Source organism: Otolemur garnettii, unplaced genomic scaffold (genome assembly GCF_000181295.1).
Source record: "Otolemur garnettii isolate 467f Iridium unplaced genomic scaffold, OtoGar3 scaffold00031, whole genome shotgun sequence".
NCBI lineage: Eukaryota > Metazoa > Chordata > Mammalia > Primates > Galagidae > Otolemur > Otolemur garnettii.
The window spans coordinates 4229279-4246662 of record NW_003852426.1 but is presented as its reverse complement, the minus strand read 5'-3'; the positions used below and the strand labels follow the sequence as shown (position 1 = coordinate 4246662).

The 17384-nt window shown below is 51.5% G+C and overlaps 1 protein-coding gene across 2 annotated transcripts in view; it reads right to left on the bottom strand.

Moving 5' to 3' along the window:
- SYNGAP1 (synaptic Ras GTPase activating protein 1) overlaps positions 1-17384 on the bottom strand; it is a 32474-nt gene that overhangs the window by 6878 nt on the left and 8212 nt on the right. Inside the window, exons 4-17 of one of the 2 annotated variants that reach the window (XM_003789099.1) lie at positions 13474-13565; positions 12928-13049; positions 10941-11094; positions 10640-10738; positions 7931-8554; positions 7659-7803; positions 7300-7444; positions 5559-5795; positions 5218-5419; positions 4839-5017; positions 4152-4193; positions 2683-3757; positions 2118-2291; positions 1006-1217 (exon numbers count right to left, since the gene is read on the bottom strand). In XM_003789099.1, coding sequence (XP_003789147.1) covers positions 1006-1217; positions 2118-2291; positions 2683-3757; positions 4152-4193; positions 4839-5017; positions 5218-5419; positions 5559-5795; positions 7300-7444; positions 7659-7803; positions 7931-8554; positions 10640-10738; positions 10941-11094; positions 12928-13049; positions 13474-13565 — 3502 coding nt within the window. The remainder of the gene's footprint in view (positions 1-1005; positions 1218-2117; positions 2292-2682; positions 3758-4151; positions 4194-4838; positions 5018-5217; positions 5420-5558; positions 5796-7299; positions 7445-7658; positions 7804-7930; positions 8555-10639; positions 10739-10940; positions 11095-12927; positions 13050-13473; positions 13566-17384) is intronic. The other variant, XM_023512958.1, reaches the window with a different exon arrangement.

Sequence of the window (17384 nt, the reverse complement as noted above, 5' to 3'; positions counted from 1 at the left end):
CCCGCCACCTTAGGTGTGTGTGGCTGACGCCTTGGCCGCTTGAGCCACAGGTGCCAAGCCCAACCTAGGCCATTTTCAGTGACCGTCCCTGGGACATCCCTAACCCTAGAGGGGTCTCCATAATCATTATTCCCAGTATCTCTCTTCCTTTGATGAAGATTCTCAAGGTGACTTCTCATACAGGGTATCAATTAAAGCAGTAATTTAAAAAAAAATGTTTCGAGTCCAGAAGCCCTTCTCTTTTAACTATATCTTACTCAAAAATACATTTAGGGTCAGCATGGTGGCTCATGCCTATAATTCTAGCACTTTGAGTGATCCCAGAGGATCACTTGAACCTGGAAGTTTGAAACCAGCCTGAGCAATATAGCAAGACCCCATTTCTACAAAAGATTTAAAAACTAGACAGGCATGGTGGTGCTTGGCTAAAGTCCCGCCTACTTAGGACATTGAGACGGGAGGGTTACTTGAGCCCAAGAGTAAGGATACAGTGAGCTATGATGATGCAACTGCACTCTAACCTGGATGAAAGTGTGAGATCCTGTTTCCCAAAAAAAAAAAAAAAAAAAAACTTTTCTAATAGACACCATTCTAAGGTTGGTGAGGGAGGGTCTGCCCAGGATAAGGTGGTCAAGAGCTACTTTGGCTAGGGCATCTTGCTTAGCTTGGTGTAAACATTATAAGCTAGGTTAAGAATAAACCAGTAGGGAGTCCTAGCTTAGACCGAGTCCAGACACAGTGACAGATGGACAGTAACAGGTCCATTTCCTTTTTCCAAGAGCTTCAGAAGCTACTGTATTAGGAAAGAGGTCAGAATTTAGTAAAGGAACATTTATTTTACTAAGCAAGAAGTTTCTCCCCATCTAGTAATAGGTGAGTGGATGGCATCCCCAGGTGGTGGGCTCTCTTGGTCACCTCCTAAGTTTGGGGGTGGGAAGTGAGAAATCCCTTGCCCTCCTCAGCCTCAGGCTCTCCCTTGCCACCCCTCCCCGGGCCGCCCCTCACCTGCCAATGATGCTCTTGATCTGCGAATCCTTCTCCACTTGCTGCTGCCTTAGCCTCTTTTCGCTCTGCTCCAGTCTGGCCTGATATTGCATCAGGATTTTGCTGGTCTGTTCTTCCTGGGACAGCAATCTCCGCTCATATTCTTCCAGCTTCCGGTTGGACATGTGCAGCCGCTCCTTCAGTGAGTGAATCTCTTCCTCGTACTCCTTCACCTACCCGCCGGGCACATGACCCCGCACTGTGAGGGGCGTCCCACCTTGACCCCACCACCCAGCCTCCATCCCTGTCTGCCAGGCACAGTCATTGCATGGTCAGGGATATCCCCAACCCATCCCACCTGCTGGTCATACACACAGCTGGTTTTGAGAAGGCCCTACCATGATGCTGAAGCTCCCTCAAAATGGAGCAGGGTTACAGGCTCCCATACCCTAAGAAGTATGTATGTGCTCTCACATGTGCCTCTGGACACATTAAGAACCTATACAGACTCACAGACACACTTTGAGTAACTGTACCCAGAAATTATTCCAGCCAGCCTCAAGCCAGGCTCTGGAACACATGGGGGAGACATAGGAAGAAGACACATTGGACATTGCTGTCCTACATGTAATTCCCTCCTTGGCTCTGTCCTAGGGATAGGGGACCCTCATGTGAATCCCAGGCTGACAATTTAGGAATGCCCACTGACCCTCTGTCACCACGGTTTAGAGACTGAGTAACCCTGACATTGATCATAATACAACTACAATCCCTCTGCCCCACACAACGTGTTAGCTTCCATTGCTAGTAAAGTAATTTTTCCTTTCCTGAGCAGTCACAACAGCCAGGGCTTACCTGGGAAAGATCATGGAAGTGAGCCTGAAATAGAACACATTTTTTCCTAGTCTACAACACATATAACCTACAAAGTAAAGTAGCAAGTGGCTTTTAATGACTGTGCGTATCTGATCTCCCTAGACAGACTGAGGCTTTTCAAAAGAGAAGATCAGGTCTATGTCTTTTCTTTTCACCAAAACTACCTTGCCATGGATGTTTCCCATGTTAGTAATTAGAGATCTCCCTTGTGGGTAAAAGGAAGAACCAGGGCTTGCGGTTGGTAGGGCCTAGCGTACCCTATCCAGCCGGCTCTCATCCATGGACTTTGAGTACTCCTTGAGCTTGTACTCTTCCCGCTCGATGTGGGCGCTCTCGATGTCAGCTGACAGGTGAGGCATATTGGAGACCCAGGCCACTGTCCGCTCAGAGGCTGGCATCGTGGGGTTCAGTGTAGATGGTGTCTGAGAATGCTGCAAAAAGGCAAGGAAGGGGCAAACAAAGAAAAGGTGGGAAAAGGCCAGTGCATTTAATGGGAGAGCATAGCCAAAGGAGAGAACAGGCCCAGTTCTACTGTCCTACTCTAGCCCTTATCACCCCTGAATGCCAAAAGTGACTTATCATGTCTCCCCTCTGGATGAGAACACTATGAGGGCAGAGATTTTTGATTGTCATTCACTCCCATATTCTTAGTGCCTAGAATAGCATGTGGCACATAATAGGCCCTCTCTATACATTTAATGGCTGAAAGGAAGCGAGGAGATTGTAACTTCAGACCAAAGACTTTGCCCCAGCCTCTCCCTCCCATCTTTTCCTTCTCTCCCTGTTCATCACCCACCCTGCCTTCTTCCTACCCTCACCTACCTGCTTGGTGATGGAGGGCTTGAGCCCCCCACCCCCTCCGCCACCGCTGCCCCCGCTGCCCCCAATGCTGCCCTCCTTGCTGAGGCTCTGTTGCCGAGGACGGGCAGGGCCATAACTCGGCTCTGGGGACTGTAACAGATTCCCGCTGGATGGCCGGGGTTTCTGGGCGGCGCTGACTGTCAACTGCTGAGACTTGCCCCTCTGCAAAGGAGGCGGCTGGCCCCCACTGCCACCACCACCGCTGCCCCCACCACTCCCACCTCCAGGCCCTGAGGGGGCTGGTCTCTGGGGACCAATGGTGATTTGGGGTGGGGACAGCATGTGCTGCAGGTTGTCCTGGAGTGAGAGCTGCCGACGGGTGAAGTCAGTGCCAGAGGGTCCAAATTCATCACTGTAGCTGTGGCTGTGGAGGATGGAAGCGGCAGGGGGTTTGGGGACCCCTGAAGAGAGGTCCTCACTCTTACTATAGCCATGGAATGGGGCAAAGGTGTCCCCAGGGGGCTCTCCACCTCGGTGGTGGTGATGATGGTGGTGATGGTGGTGAGATGAAGGTGGACCATGGCCACCGCCCCCTCCATGGCCCCCTGGGGGCCCTGGCCCATCAGCAGCCATGTGGAAGAGAGGGTTCTGGAAGGAGAGGGGGATGCGCAGTTGCTGGGCAGGGACACCGTCCGTGGTGACACCCATCTGGCTGAGACGCATGCCAGCTGCTGTGATGGAGGAGCCACTCCCCTGGGAGAGGCGACCAGCAGGGGCAGGCCGCAGCCCCAAAGCTGCTGTCAATGAGGCCTGGCTTGAGTGCAGCAGGTCCCCTACAGCTGCCAGATTAGAAACACTACTGCTGTTGAGGCGGCCACCAGGCCCATCGCCCTGCAGGTCCAGCATGGACACACTCTTGTTGACACTCAGCATCTTCTGCTCTGGCTCTGTGATGTCTGAGCTGCTTGTGCAGTATGCTGGCGAGGAACGTGCCAGAGGTGGACGGCTTACATAAAACAGGTCTTTACCTCCACCAGGTGGTGGCGGGGGAGGCTTTTCCTTGGTTGGAGAGGGGAGACGAGCCATGTCCATAGAGCTGTCAGAAGGAAATGGGGCATATAGCAGAAGGTAAAGTCAGGGCTATTGGGAACTGGGCCAGTTGCAGTCTGACACAGGCCTTGGGGTGAAAAGTGGGACCCATAGGGAAGGGCTGAGAGCTGGCAGTGGCAGCCCTGAATAGGGCAGGCAAAAAGGATGGGAGGGAACAAGTGGGAAGAGGGAAAGGACGAGGACCCTCTAGGAAGGGGGTGAGGCTTAGCAGAAGGGAAATGAGGGCAGCAAGAGGAGGGATGAGAGGCAGGGTTGGGCTGATATGGAGGAGATGAGGAGCACTGAGGAGAGGCAAGGAAGGTGAAGGCCAGCAGAGTGGGAGCAGGACAGGGAGCAGAGAGGACAGGAGAGAAGGGCAGGGGGAGGGGAGAGCCCCTCACCTGTTGAGGCCTCGAGCCATGAAGGACTGAAGGTCGATGGAGCTGGAGAGAGATGGAAAGAGGGGCGAGCACAGACAAAGAGGAGAGGTGTGGATGACGGGAAGGAGAGGTGGGAGTGGTGGGATGGGGATGGTGTCATGGAGGGAGACATGGGCAGAACAAGCCAGGTGGTCATCAAAATGAGGGGCAGCAGACACACATGCACTGCCCCATGAAATGGATGCCAGGGCCCCAGAGGGCAGCAGGCCTGCTAGGCTCCCAGCTGCCCCTTCTCTAGGTGTTGGATCATGAGGGTGTCTGTGGGGTTATGGAGGGAGAGCTTATTTAACAAGTAGTCTGCAGATATTTGAGTATTTTGATACCACATAGCTGAACCAACATGTGCTGGCTGAACCTTGGCCTGGGGATAAGGTGGGCAGGCAGAGGGACAAAGTAAATCAGAACCTGCAGCAGGGATCCTCTAGGCTGACCACACTGCTGGAAAAACCTCAGCTATTCTCTATGGCTCTGCCTATTTACTCGCTCTGGCTATAAAGGGCTCTCCACCTAATGCTGACTGTACTCCTTACCATTTTTCCCTGAAAACCTGTTGATTTTTTCCTTTCTTTCAAGCCCTGGAGAGATGCACATGGGGCCCAGTGGAGTATCCAGAACAGGAGCATGGGGTGGAGGTCCCAGGGTACTCACCTGTTGAGGTCCCGCATCATGTAGCCCTGCATCTCAGCCGACGGCCCCCGCAGCACCATAGGCTGGGGCCGGGGCCGCTCGCTCTGGCGGCTTGGCTGCCTTTGGATGTTGGGGTTCCTCAGAGCTGTGCTGATGTCATTGAGGAGCCGGGGCAGTGGACCCAGCTTCAGGAGGGCTTCCTGGAAGGGTGAGGCTGTTACCTGGGGACTAAGTGCCTGGCTCTAATAGGGCCTCACAGGGTGCAAGTAGAGGGGCTCAGAGTTGGGATTATGGTGGTGACACCTCAGACAGGAAGAAATATCTGTGCAGGGGGTAGTTTCTCAGGCCCCAAGAGCCTCTAGAACTATCTGGGGACAGGGCAAGGGAGACATCTGCTGACCTTGCTGAGCTGGGGCAGCACCTCCCAGAGCAGGGCATGCAGCGTGGAGAGCTCTCGGCCCAAGTCGATGTAACCCTCAAAACTACTGCTGTTGGTTAGTGTGTCCAGGTTGGAGATCTCATATAGGAACTGCTGCATGGAACCCCACTCCAGTTCCAGAAACTCATTCATGAAGCCTAGAAAGTCCTCCTTTGAGGTAAACCTGGCAAGAGATCCAGAAGGTAGAGGTCACACACATACAGAGGCCTCACACCCAACCTGTCCCAGGGTCTCTGGGAACTCCGGGGACCCTCCTCCCTACCCCTTTCCCCATCCCAACCCCTGTCTGAAGCTTCCCTCACTTGGAAAAGTTGGCCAGGTTCTGGATGACCTTGGCAATGAGGGTGAGGGTTCGTGAGGTCTGCTCATCTGGGTACTCTTGCATGAGCCCAAAGAGACTGGGTGACATAATTGCTGGGCAGAGGAAGCGGAGAAAGAGCGAGGCGCTGATAAGCCTGTCAGCGATGTCCTCCCGGCCCCGCTCTGCACAGCGTAGCCTCCAAGATGCAAACACCTCCTTCAGCTCCCTCGGGAACACGCTGGGGGGAAGGGGTGGGGAGACAGAGAGAAAGAGAAAGAAAGAGAGAGACCGGGACTGAGCCCCAGAGACCCTCAGCTTCCAGGGAACATGCTGAGGGGGGTGTTAGGAGTTGAGGGTGTGGAAACAGAGAGACAGGGAAGGAGGGACTGCAGGAGGAAGATGGGAGGCTGCTGGAAGAAGAGGGCCATGGCAGAGGGAACAGACAGAGTAGGGAGAGAGAAACAGAGGGGGGAAGAAAAGGTGAGGGGAGAGAGACATGTGGGAGATGGGGGGGCGTGTGTGTGTGAGAAAGACAAGGAGAGGAGGAGAAGAAAAACAGACGCAGGGAGAGACAGAGATGGGAGAGAGATGGAGGGTCACTTGAGGTACGGGAGCTCGGACCCCCCAACTCTTCTGGATTCCAGGGAAATGGTGATGGAGGTGCTCCAGGCATGATCCCCAGTCCCTGGAATGGCTCAGCACTCACTCCCCCACCTCCCAGTTCTACTTCTATGTCCCACTGACACCTTAAACTCAACTCAGGGTAAAATAGAGCTCACCATCGCCCCCACACCTCCAACTGGCTCCTCCTCCTGACTTCCTTGATTCTGTCAATGAGGCCACAGGTCTCCCAACCACCAACCTCATGGCCTCTTGAGTCATCAGTGACTCCCTAAAGACATGCCCTCTCCTTTCCCATCACATGACAATTCCTACTGATCCTTTCCTCAGAGGGTCCTTACAGCAGCCCCTTTCTACTTTTCTAGTCACTGTCCTATTTCAAAGTCTGCTTTTCATGTCTGACCCATTGCCAATAGCCCCTAACAGGCCTGCACTTCATTTTCCCTCCCCACCCTACTTATAGATTCATTTTCTCAATCACTATACTTCTTGGAACCTTTAATGGCATCCCATGACCTACTAATGAATTCAAACTCCTTCACCTAAAGCAGTGGTTCTCAACCTTCCTAATGCCTCCAGCCTTTAATACAGTTTCTGTGGGTTGTGACCCACAGGTTGAGAACTGCTAACTTAAGGCCTTTCAGAGTCTAACTCTGACCCCCCTGCCAAGATGTCATTCCCACCTCTCTTCATCATGAGCCAAGTTCTCTATTAAACCTGTTCTAATTGCTGTTCCCTGAAAGCTCCTGGGCCTTCTCATCTTTATACATGTGCCTGTCTCATAGCCTTCTTCTGAAAAGTATTTCTTGCCTGCCATGTCCGTATGTCATAACCAAAGCTCTACCTCCTCTGATTTCATGTTGCATTGGTGGGGATGAGACCTTCATTCAACACTTAACACACACTACAATGTTCTGCGGCTTTTTACTTATCTAATTTGTTCCTACTCATTCTGGTGGAAGCCCTCTGAGGATAGGGACCAGGCCTCGTTCACCTCTGCTATACAGCACCCAGAACAATGCTTTGCCCAAACTGATACTGCCTTCTTTGAAGATGGACAGATGGATGAACAGATGAACACATAACTCCCCCAACCCTGGCTCCCCAGTTCCCAGTCTCACCAATGGGAGTTGACCACTTTGCACAGGGCCAACTCACAGCACATTCGCAGGTTGGCCTGGTGCTCAGCCAGACTGGATGCCGTGCACTTGATGGGGTCTACCTCACAGTTCTCCTCAGACTCATACAGAGCACGGATGAATTCCCCTGGGGGGTGGGGACACAACAGGGAATAGTCACACTTTCAAAGGCAGGGAGAAGGGGCTGCCTGGGTTGGGGAACTGTATTGGGTGATTTAGAGACTGGATGAGGCAACATTGAGCTGAGGAAGGGTGCACTTGGGGTCTGGAGTAGCCAGGTTTAGGGTTGGGCTGGACATCTGGTAGGTTTGGGAATAAGAAGGTCTGAGGATAGGCCATACCAATGGCATCCTTGAGGTATTTCTGACCAATCAGTCTCATATACTCTTCTATGGCTTTAGTGGCGAGCGTATTCTCGCGGAATATGAGGTGCTCCCGTTCCATGAACCGGTCTACCTCAGACATGGCCATGTCTGAAAGAAAGTCCTAGGGCCCAGGAAAATCCAAAGGTCAGGCTCCACACAACCCAATCTCATGAATTTGCCCTATTTTCACTAATCCCCTACCAAATGCCCATTTTCAAGTCACCTTTCCCTGAGGACACAACACTCACCTTGGCCTTGCCTGTACTCTGTAGAATGTGAACCAGTGCACTGGCAACCTCCTCCTTGCCCTTGACATTCAGAGCAGGCTCTAACACTGCACACAGCATCCGATAATGGTTGGTGACATACTCTGCAAACTCTTTATACAGCTCCATAGGTAGGATACTCATTGTTTGGTAACGTGCTTTCAGCCGTACAGCCGGGCAACCTCCTTTGCCCTTGCCCCCTGAGCCACCCCCTGAACCCCCGCCTCCTCCTGAGCCCATTCCCCCAGAGCCCCCACTGCCTGTTGGCAGGGTTACAGGGTACCACTGCTCTGTAAAGTGGCGCCCAGCCAGGGTGGCCACCGGTACAGTCACAAGGCCAACATAGCCTGCTTTGTCCTTCTTTCGCTTTTTGTCTGAGTCACGGTACAGATGCAGCCGCAGGGCACGGACAGCCGGCAGGTTGTTAAACTCGAAGTGCTCGCCCCAGAAGACGGTATCCCCTGAGGCAGAGCGGGGCTTGGAGGTGGTGCGTGCATATAGCATGTCATCCAGGCAGAGCTCGCAGTAGTACCGCTTCTTGGGGGGCAGCTCCCGGGCCTCTATGATCCACAGCTTCAGCACATTGTCTACTCGGCGGCTGTTGTCCTGGCATGGGGGGGGGGTGCGCAAGGTGGATAAAGGGAAAGGGACAAAGACACAAAAAGAGGAGAGACAGTGAGAAAGTGGGATAGAGACAGCAATCATAAGATGGAGGGATACTGGGTTGAACAGTTTGGGAGTGTCCCTCCCAAAATTCATGTCTACCCTGAATCTGTGAATGTAACCTTATTTGAAAATTGGATCCTTGCAGATGTAATCAAATTAAGATGAGGTCGTTCTGGATTAGGGTGGAGGCTTAATCTAACAATTAGTGTCTTTATATGAAGAGTGAGATTTGGAGACACCTGAGACACAGAGATATGCAAAAAGAAGCCAGCCATTGGAAGATGGATGCAGAAACTAAACAGATGCAGCTGTAAGCAAAGGAATGCCAAGGATTTCTGGCAACTCCAGAAACTATGAATAGGTGAGAAGGATTCTTCCTGAGAGCATTGAAGGATGCCTGGCCCTGCTGATACCTTGATTTGGACCTCTAGCCTCATGAATTAAGAGAATCAAGTTCTGTTGTTTTAAGTGACCTAGCTTGTGGTAACTTGTTACAGCAGTCTTAGGAAACTAATATGGAACAGTAGCTTGTATGCTAGACAATGGAATAAGTATTGGTAAAGATTTTAACAACTAGAATAACAAACAAAAATATTACTGTGGAATTTAAAGAGGAGAACTGAAAATTCCTGCACAGACAATCAGAAATTGAGAAACAAAAAAATGTGTGTAAATACAGAATGGGTGAGGCTTGATCATCAGGTTAAGAAGAGTCTGGGACTGGGCAGCGCCTGTGGTTCAAAGGAGGAGGACGCCAGCCCCATATGCCAGAGGTGGCGGGTTCAAACTTAGCCCCAGCCAAAAACGGCAAAAAAAAAAAAAAAAAAATAGAAAAAAAAAAAGGATCTGAGAGATACAACTGACCATAAGCTCATGGCTTATGACAAGGCAATATGCTGAAAAGGAGGGCATGGTGTTTGGACTCTGCATGGGTCAGATTATGTCTAGCATCTTGGCTGGAGTTATTTAAGAAGGAGGTTAAGATACAAGAGTTCCCACAAAGGAAGGGTGACTAGGACTGTTTCCTAGGACTACATGTTTGCTAGAAACTAGAATACAGAAAACAGCTGACAAAACTGGGAACATATTTCCTAGGAAGCAGAAGTCTTGGGAACAATACAGACTCATAGAATTTCTGTTCCAAAGGGACCTTAGATCATTTAGTCCAACCCATTCCTACCAATCCCCTCTCTTTTAGAAAGGAAACCAAGGTAAAGAGACTGGGCCAAATGACTTTTATGTGCCCTAAAGAAATGCTGCAAGCAAGGTATTAGTGAGGCATTCCCACCAGCAGAGAAGCTGGACCAGCGGACTTCAGGAGCCCTGTCAACTCTATAAATTTCTGATTTCTACAGTAGAGAAATAGATCATATAGTAAAGTAACTGTGGAAAGAGAAAAAAGAAATGGAGGACTCAGGCTGGTAGCCCATGCCTGAATCCTAAAACTCTGGAAGGCTGAGATGGGTGGATTGCTTGAGCTCAGGAGTTCTAGACCAGCCTGCACAAGAATAAGACCCTGTCTCTACTAAAAAAAAAAAAAAAAAAGAAAAATAAGCCAGGTTTTTGTTTGTTTGTTTGTTTTTGCAGTTTTGGGCCGGGGCTGGGCTTGAACCCACCACCTCTGGCATATGGGGCCAGTGCCCTACTCCTTTGAACCACAGGTGCTGCCCGAAAAATAAGCCAGGTGTTGTGGCAGGTATCTATAGTCCCAGCCACTTGGGAAACTTGAGGCATGAGGATCACTTGAGCCCAAGAATTTGAGGCTGCTGTGAGTTATGATGATGCCACGGCACTCAACCCTGGGTGACAGAGTGAGATTCTGTCTCAAAAACAAACTAACTAACAAATAAAAAAGGAAATGGAGGACCAGAATAATGAGGGTCACTCCCTGTCTGCACCTCATACCTCAATCCTCTCCTCCCCCGAGCCTCCCCTCCTATAACTCACTTTCCTCCCTAGGCCCCCCACTTTCCTTGAGGTACTACCTTTGCCCTGCACATTCTATGTCCCCTTGCTCCCCAATACCTTGTTGGGTTTTACTGCCCGCTGTAGATTCTCGATCCATTTGTCCCTTTCGGCCGCAGATCGACAGGCAAAACATTTTGTTCCCGAAGACGTTGTTACCTAGAGAGGGATGTGGAGTTGAGGGATGGGACTCCAGAGGGGCAGTGACCTATCCTCCCTGACCTATCCTCCTTTCTCCTAGCCCCAGAGGTTTCTGTTTATTTGATACCCCCACCTTCTGTGCCACCTTCTCTATGCTTCTCTGCTCCCCACTCTTTATCCCTCTTCCCCTTGGCCCTCCCCAGCCCACTAGAACCAATACCTCAAAACAGAACTCCTGGCCCAGGATGGAACTGTGCACTGGCTTGATAATGGAATCTTCATCCAAGTTGAGTTCCAAGGCCTCAGCTGCACTGCTAGGACTCAGCAAGGACTCATGGGAGTGTGATTCCTTAAAGCTTTGCATCAGCCGGGCCCTGGCAGGCAAAAGGTTCAGGAGACAGGATCAGGGTCCCCACTCTTCTTACACAGGGAACAGAGGTTCTACATCATCTATCTGGCTCAAGAATGAAGACTTGGAAACAAGGCTACCTGAACCCCTTTTCTATACAGACATGGATAAAAAGAAACCCAGCCTACCCTAGGGAAAGATATGAGGAGTGGGAGAAAAACCAGAGCGTGTTAAGAAACTTCCTCACTCCCAATTCCCACCTAAGGGACTATGAGGACTAGGGACAATTAGAGTATCTCAATCCAGAAACGGACCATAGCAGAAAAGAAGAAAAAAAAAAAGAAGAGAAAGAGGGCAAGGTAGGTCTGGGACACTTCTAGGTAGGACTTCCAGGTGACCTGGAAACCACAGCCTTAACATAAAGAAATCTATGGAAGTAAAGAACTGGAGGTGCAGAGAAGTTATTTGTTTGGCCTGGGCCTGGCACACAGTTAGTGCCTAATAAGCATTTAATAATTTAAAGAATTAATGAACAAAGCATAAGAGAATAAGTTTTAGCAGAATGAGGGGAACAAGTGAGGGCAAATCCTAAGAAACAGAAAACTGAGGGCAGAAAATGAAGATAAGAAACAGGCAATGGAGCTGGGGAAGAAGAGAAGATAGGGAAAGGAAGAGAAAGGGAGAGCAAAGGTATGTGCAAGACAGAGAGTGGGAAAAGACTAGGAGGAGACTGAGAAGAGACAAAAGGCAGAAAATCCCTGAAGGAGGGCAGAAGATAGAGGGCTGGGACCAGAATAACAGGGGCTGGATAGTAAGCAGGACGGAGATGGGCAGGGGATGAAGAGTAGAGAGCAGTAGGAAAGCGGGAGGGGAGCTCGGGTGTGGGAGCCTCCAAGAAGTTATTTATAGCAGCCCCGTCATCGCAGGCTCTGGCTGCCGTCAGCTCAACGACGCTCCCCCGGCCCCCCACCCCCGTGGCCAGGAATACCATGCCCTCACCCCCTACAGGCCCCAAATCCAGTTCTGACAACATAGGAGGGGGCAGGGAAAGGTGTGACTCACCTATTCCAACCTCCCTACCTGCCCAATCCTGAGAGTGGACAGACATGGTGGAAAGGGAGGGCAGGGTTCTCCCTGGGGAGTGATTGAGGAAGGGGGAAACCCAGAAAGGGACTCCAGGAAGCAGATCAGAGAGACACAAAGCAAGTCTTCTCTGGCCCAGCTTCAGGACAGTGCCCCATGGACTTCTCTGAGGGCCTCTTCCTCATGCCTCAGTCTATGAATTATTCCCCATTCTGTCACTCTGTGTACCATTCCCAGCCTCCCCTTTCTTTGCCGTGCTCTCTGCTGTTCCTTTCCTCACCCATTGATGAGGTACCTGGGCTAAAAGGTTAAAACCAGATACCCCAGCCCCAGTCCAACCCAATGCCCACCCTGTATTTCCTGCCCTTCCCTCACACCCCCTCTACCTAGATCCTACTGCTCCCTCTTCCACCAACCTACTACCCCCTTCCCTGGATTCCTTAAGTGTTCCTCAGGGTCACTCCTCTGTACTTCTGTATAACTCCTTTGATCCTAGACTGGGGCCCATCCTCTGCCAGCCTGAGAAGTTCCTCCTTGGCTTCACCTTCATTCCCTTTCCAATCTCTCTTCTGGTCCTCTCTCTGCACCCTATCCCTTTCCATCAGCTTACAAAGCCCTATCCTAGCTCTCCTCTGTTCTGTCCCCCGCCCCAAGACATCCCCCAACCAACTTGAGTCCTTCAACCTTTGCACACAGGTAACCCCCCTTCCTCCCTACCTCACTCAAGAGATCCTATATTACATAGATCTAATCCCACATGCCCCAGCCCCTGTACCGGTCATGATCAGCACTTCGGAAGCGAGGCAGGATCTGGCGAAAGCTGCTGGTCCGGTCAAGTTTGGGTTGTGACTTCGTGCGTTTGATAGAGCTTTTTAGCCTTCGGCTCAGGAAGCCTTGCTGGGGGGGGGGGGGGGAAATGGGGATGCAGTGGGTTGGGGCAGGGTCAGTTCTACCTACCCATCCCTCATCTGGTAGACAGTCCCTGGATGAAAGTGGGATGGGAGAAAAAGGAAGTCTCTGGAGGTGAGGAAAGGGAGATAGGAGCCCTGATGCCAGTTTATCTTCCTTGCAGTGCAAGCACACACACGCGCGCGCGCGCGCGCGCACACACACACACACACACACCCCAGCTTGGAGAAGGTGGGAGGGCTGGTCTGAGAAGCAGAGGGGCAGAGCCAAGGAGGAAACCAAAGAGGTGGGGAGAAACACACTCACATTGTCTCTCTCCTAGCCCCTTTCTCAGAATCCTAGGACTCTAGCTAGGGCTGGAGGGGAGGGGGCCCAGCTGAGCCACATCTGGCAGATGCTTTCACTCACTCACCGAGGGCCGGAAGGGCGCAGCGGGGGCGGCCTCCATGCTGTACTGCTTCCCCCCTGGGACACTCTTCCTCCTCGAGCGACCCAAGTGGTATTCTGGAGGAGAGGAAAGGGCCAGAAGGGAAGTTGGGAGGGGGCCAAGAGGGATGCTATTGCTACGTTTCCATCCCTCACCCCAGGCATTCCCCCACCCCCTCTGCCCCTCAGCTCTGGCCTCACCTACCCCCCGGAAAGCAGCAAGAAGAGCAGCAGCGACGGAGAGGCTGGCATCGGGAAGGAGGGGGCAAGGAACCCGAGCAGGAGCCCCCTGAGGGGGATGGGGTGGGAGGCCTTAGGCCCATGACTGGGGCTGGCAGTCAGTAGGGGGGCATGGCTGAGAGGGTCAGTTAAACCCCAGTAATGAAGGACACCAAGGATCCAGGGAGGCTAGGTCCCTGATGCCCACCCACCCCCCCCCAGAAGGGACTAGCTGGGGGGGAAAGATGGGTTAAAGGTCATTGCCCATAGGCAGGCTTTCCTCTTCCTCAAGCTGGGGACATCTTCCACCTGCTCCCCACCTCCTGGAATCCCTGACTCTCTGGAGGGCCAGGACTGTCTCCCATGACCCCCTCCCTGGACTGGAGGGGGAGGTCTTAGAAAAAACCTGTGAGGAATGGCAATGGGAAAAGCCTAGGGACACGAAAATCTAAAGAAGGGGCAGGTGGGAGAAAGAAGGAGCAGTGACAGGGGCTCAGAGGGGAAGGGGCTACGAGGGGAAAGAAAATGCAGGGGTGTAGGAAGGATGGGCAGTGGGGGTTCTCCCAAGTAAGGGTAGGGAGGAGAAGAGGAGGAGGAGGGGAGGTGAATGCGGATGAAGCTCAGCCTGCCAAGAGCCTAGAGGAATGGCAGCTCTGAAGAGGGAAGGTGAGGCTTTGCTGCCAGGGAATTTAGAGGGGCTGAGGGGCTGGAGAATGAAAAGTGGGGGGGATGCTAAGCTCCGGCTCCAGCTCCAGAATGGCTGCCCAGGCCTGAGCTCCCTCCTCAGCCCCACAGCCACCACTGCAGCCAATGGGGGGGCAGGTGCTGCATCAGGGGCGGGGCCACCATCTCCACGGCAACAAGAAGCTACAGGCTGGGAGGGGGGGAAGGACCGGAAGAGCTGCCTGTTAACCCTCTAGGTTCCAGAACAGAACAAGGGAGGGCCACAATTATATCTTTCACTGTCTGCTTCTAGAATTGCTAGTTGCCTGTAAAATTGCCCTAGAACCAGTCTCCAGCTTCCCATTACCTATAAAACTCAGGTGTTAGGAGTTTTGAACACAGAAATGTGGATCCTATGACACAACAACCCTATCAGTCCCTCAGGAACACATGTAGAGCACAGAAACATACACTGAGCTGCGGAGGTACGTGTATATGAGAACCATGATACAAAAAATAAATAGGGATTTATGTGCTTAAGAGACATATAGACAACTGTGAGCACCAAGGTAGCATGGATTCACATCCTGAGACCCTGAGGCCCAAACCCCCCAGGGGATACATGCTTTAACATATGTGAGCACTGCAAGAGGAAGTACATATTTGAACCCAGACACCCACAAGAGAGCTCCTGATATGGACTTTGTGGCCCAAGTCTCTTAGGCAATCATGTGGGCAGCACATTGGAGAAATGGACACTTAACCTTAAGACATACATGTCCCCTACATGGGAATGACAGTTTAATTCCTAAAATACATGCTTGAATACACCATTATCCCAACCACATAAAGGTATCCCCATAACCCAGAAGTACAACAGCTTTCATTCACACAAAAAGTACAACCACATCTACTCTGTCTTGGGACAATCTCCCCCTCCCCCACCTTCCCGGACTCCAACACAGGCAACATGATCCCTACCAGGGTAAAGAAAAATGAGGAGCAAATGTGTTAATTATCCTTTTACACACTAAGCAATGCATCCATGGGTTCAAGATAGCTCTTTCCTAGTGACAATTCTCTGTATTTCTTAGGTATGGCTGCCTCACTCTTATTTCAGGGAACCTAGTTCACCCATTGTTGCCACAGGCAATCTTCTCTTTTAAAGGCATAAAGTCTAACTTTAAATCCACTAAAATTTTCCTTTGGAAATAAAACATTAACAGAAGGAGAATGAATTTGCTAATTGATCTGCTTGGTTCTTGGAAGTTAATATAACCTTATATATACTACCAAAAACTAAGATCCACAAACTCACACATAAATCACAGGTACACAGAAGCCACATACACATACGCTTACAAAGACTCTCACAAAAACAGCAGGAACACAGAGTAAAGGAGGGTAGAATGACAGAAAGATAGAACATCCTGTTATTAGTACTGCATGCGGTGACATGTACAGAGAACACAGCACATATCCAGAGCAAACCTGAAAAGCATATATTGTGATCCTCAGTCTCCATGTCCCATCCTTGCACGATGTATACACGCATGCACACACTTAACAGCCACCTACACAAACCCGTAACACAGACATTGTGCACACACCCACACATGTACACACCCTGTGTACACACAATTGCACTCACACACACACACAGTGCAAGGGCTTGGACTCTTGCCCCTTCAATTCCTCTAATTTTGCCATCACCCACAGAATCTCCCCCAGCCCTCTAATCCCCCAAATCCCTAACCTTCTCTTTGGCCTTTCTCCCACTCCACACCCAACTGGCAGCTCTCAAGGGGAACCAGGGGAGGGAGGTTGCCAGAGAAGCATGAGGAACAGGGTTGCACAGAAAACAGAGAAATGGGAGACAGCAAGAACTCTGTGCTGGGGACACGAACCTCTAATGATAGTCCCTGCCATGACAGGCCTCACTGTGAACCAGCCTCTACGCTTGAGTGGCCTCCCCTGATCCAACCAAGCCTGAACCTACAGGACCTACATAAATCCAGTGTCCTCTCCCATTTTCCTCCCTTTCTTTTGTCAGAGATCATTTTACTAAAAGGCCTCTCACCTCCTCCCTGCCTCCGCAGCTCCCAGGCCCCTTCTCCCACTGTCTCCATCCAGTTACCCATATTAAGCTCTTATCTCCTATTCTCTAAGTCTAGCTCTGCTCTCCCCCACATTCCCCTGCTCCACCTATTCTTTCTCCTTGCTTCTCTCTCTGTTCTCCTATTGAATCCTTTCTCATTCTTCCTCTCTCCTTTTCTTCCTACTTTTTCTCCTTACCCTACTTGTTCCTTTTTCAGCTTTTCTGTCCCCACTCCCTGACCAAGCTGGAGCTCACATCTGCCTACACCAAAGGTATTTCACACACATTAGGATTCTAAGGAACACACTTACACACATACTCTGCCCCCCCCCCCACTAGCACACCACCCACATCCAGACACGCCCTGGGCACCCATGCTGGGATTGACACAGATACTCAGGCCAATGCTGGAACACACATGCAAAGACACACACCTGCCACCAGGGACACAGAAAATCCTACTCATGTGGCCATGCATTCCCTCACACAGAAAACTGACAGGAGGTGAGCCCCAGCCAGAGGGACATGCACGCTCAGGGTCAGAGGTGACACCGACCAGTATGGCCATGGACTGCCCCACAAACCAAACAGCTCCACAAGCAGGAAACAGGCAGAGGTAGCATAGACAGGACAGGCTTGCACAAGGCCACTGCACATGTGTGCACAAGGAACTGGGCCCCTGTGTGCACATGGCATTGACACAGGGAACGCGAGCACAAACATGAACACAAACACGAACACACGAGCTGTCCCCTCCACCGGACTAGGAACAACAACCGGCCGCTCCCGTGCCCTCGCGACCCTGCCCCACGAGACCGGTCCCGACCCCTCCGACCTCCGCTGCTCCCCCTCCGGTTACCATAACTCCCCCCACTCGGAAGATGCAGCGAGAACATGCGGAGGGAGCAGCTGCCGCC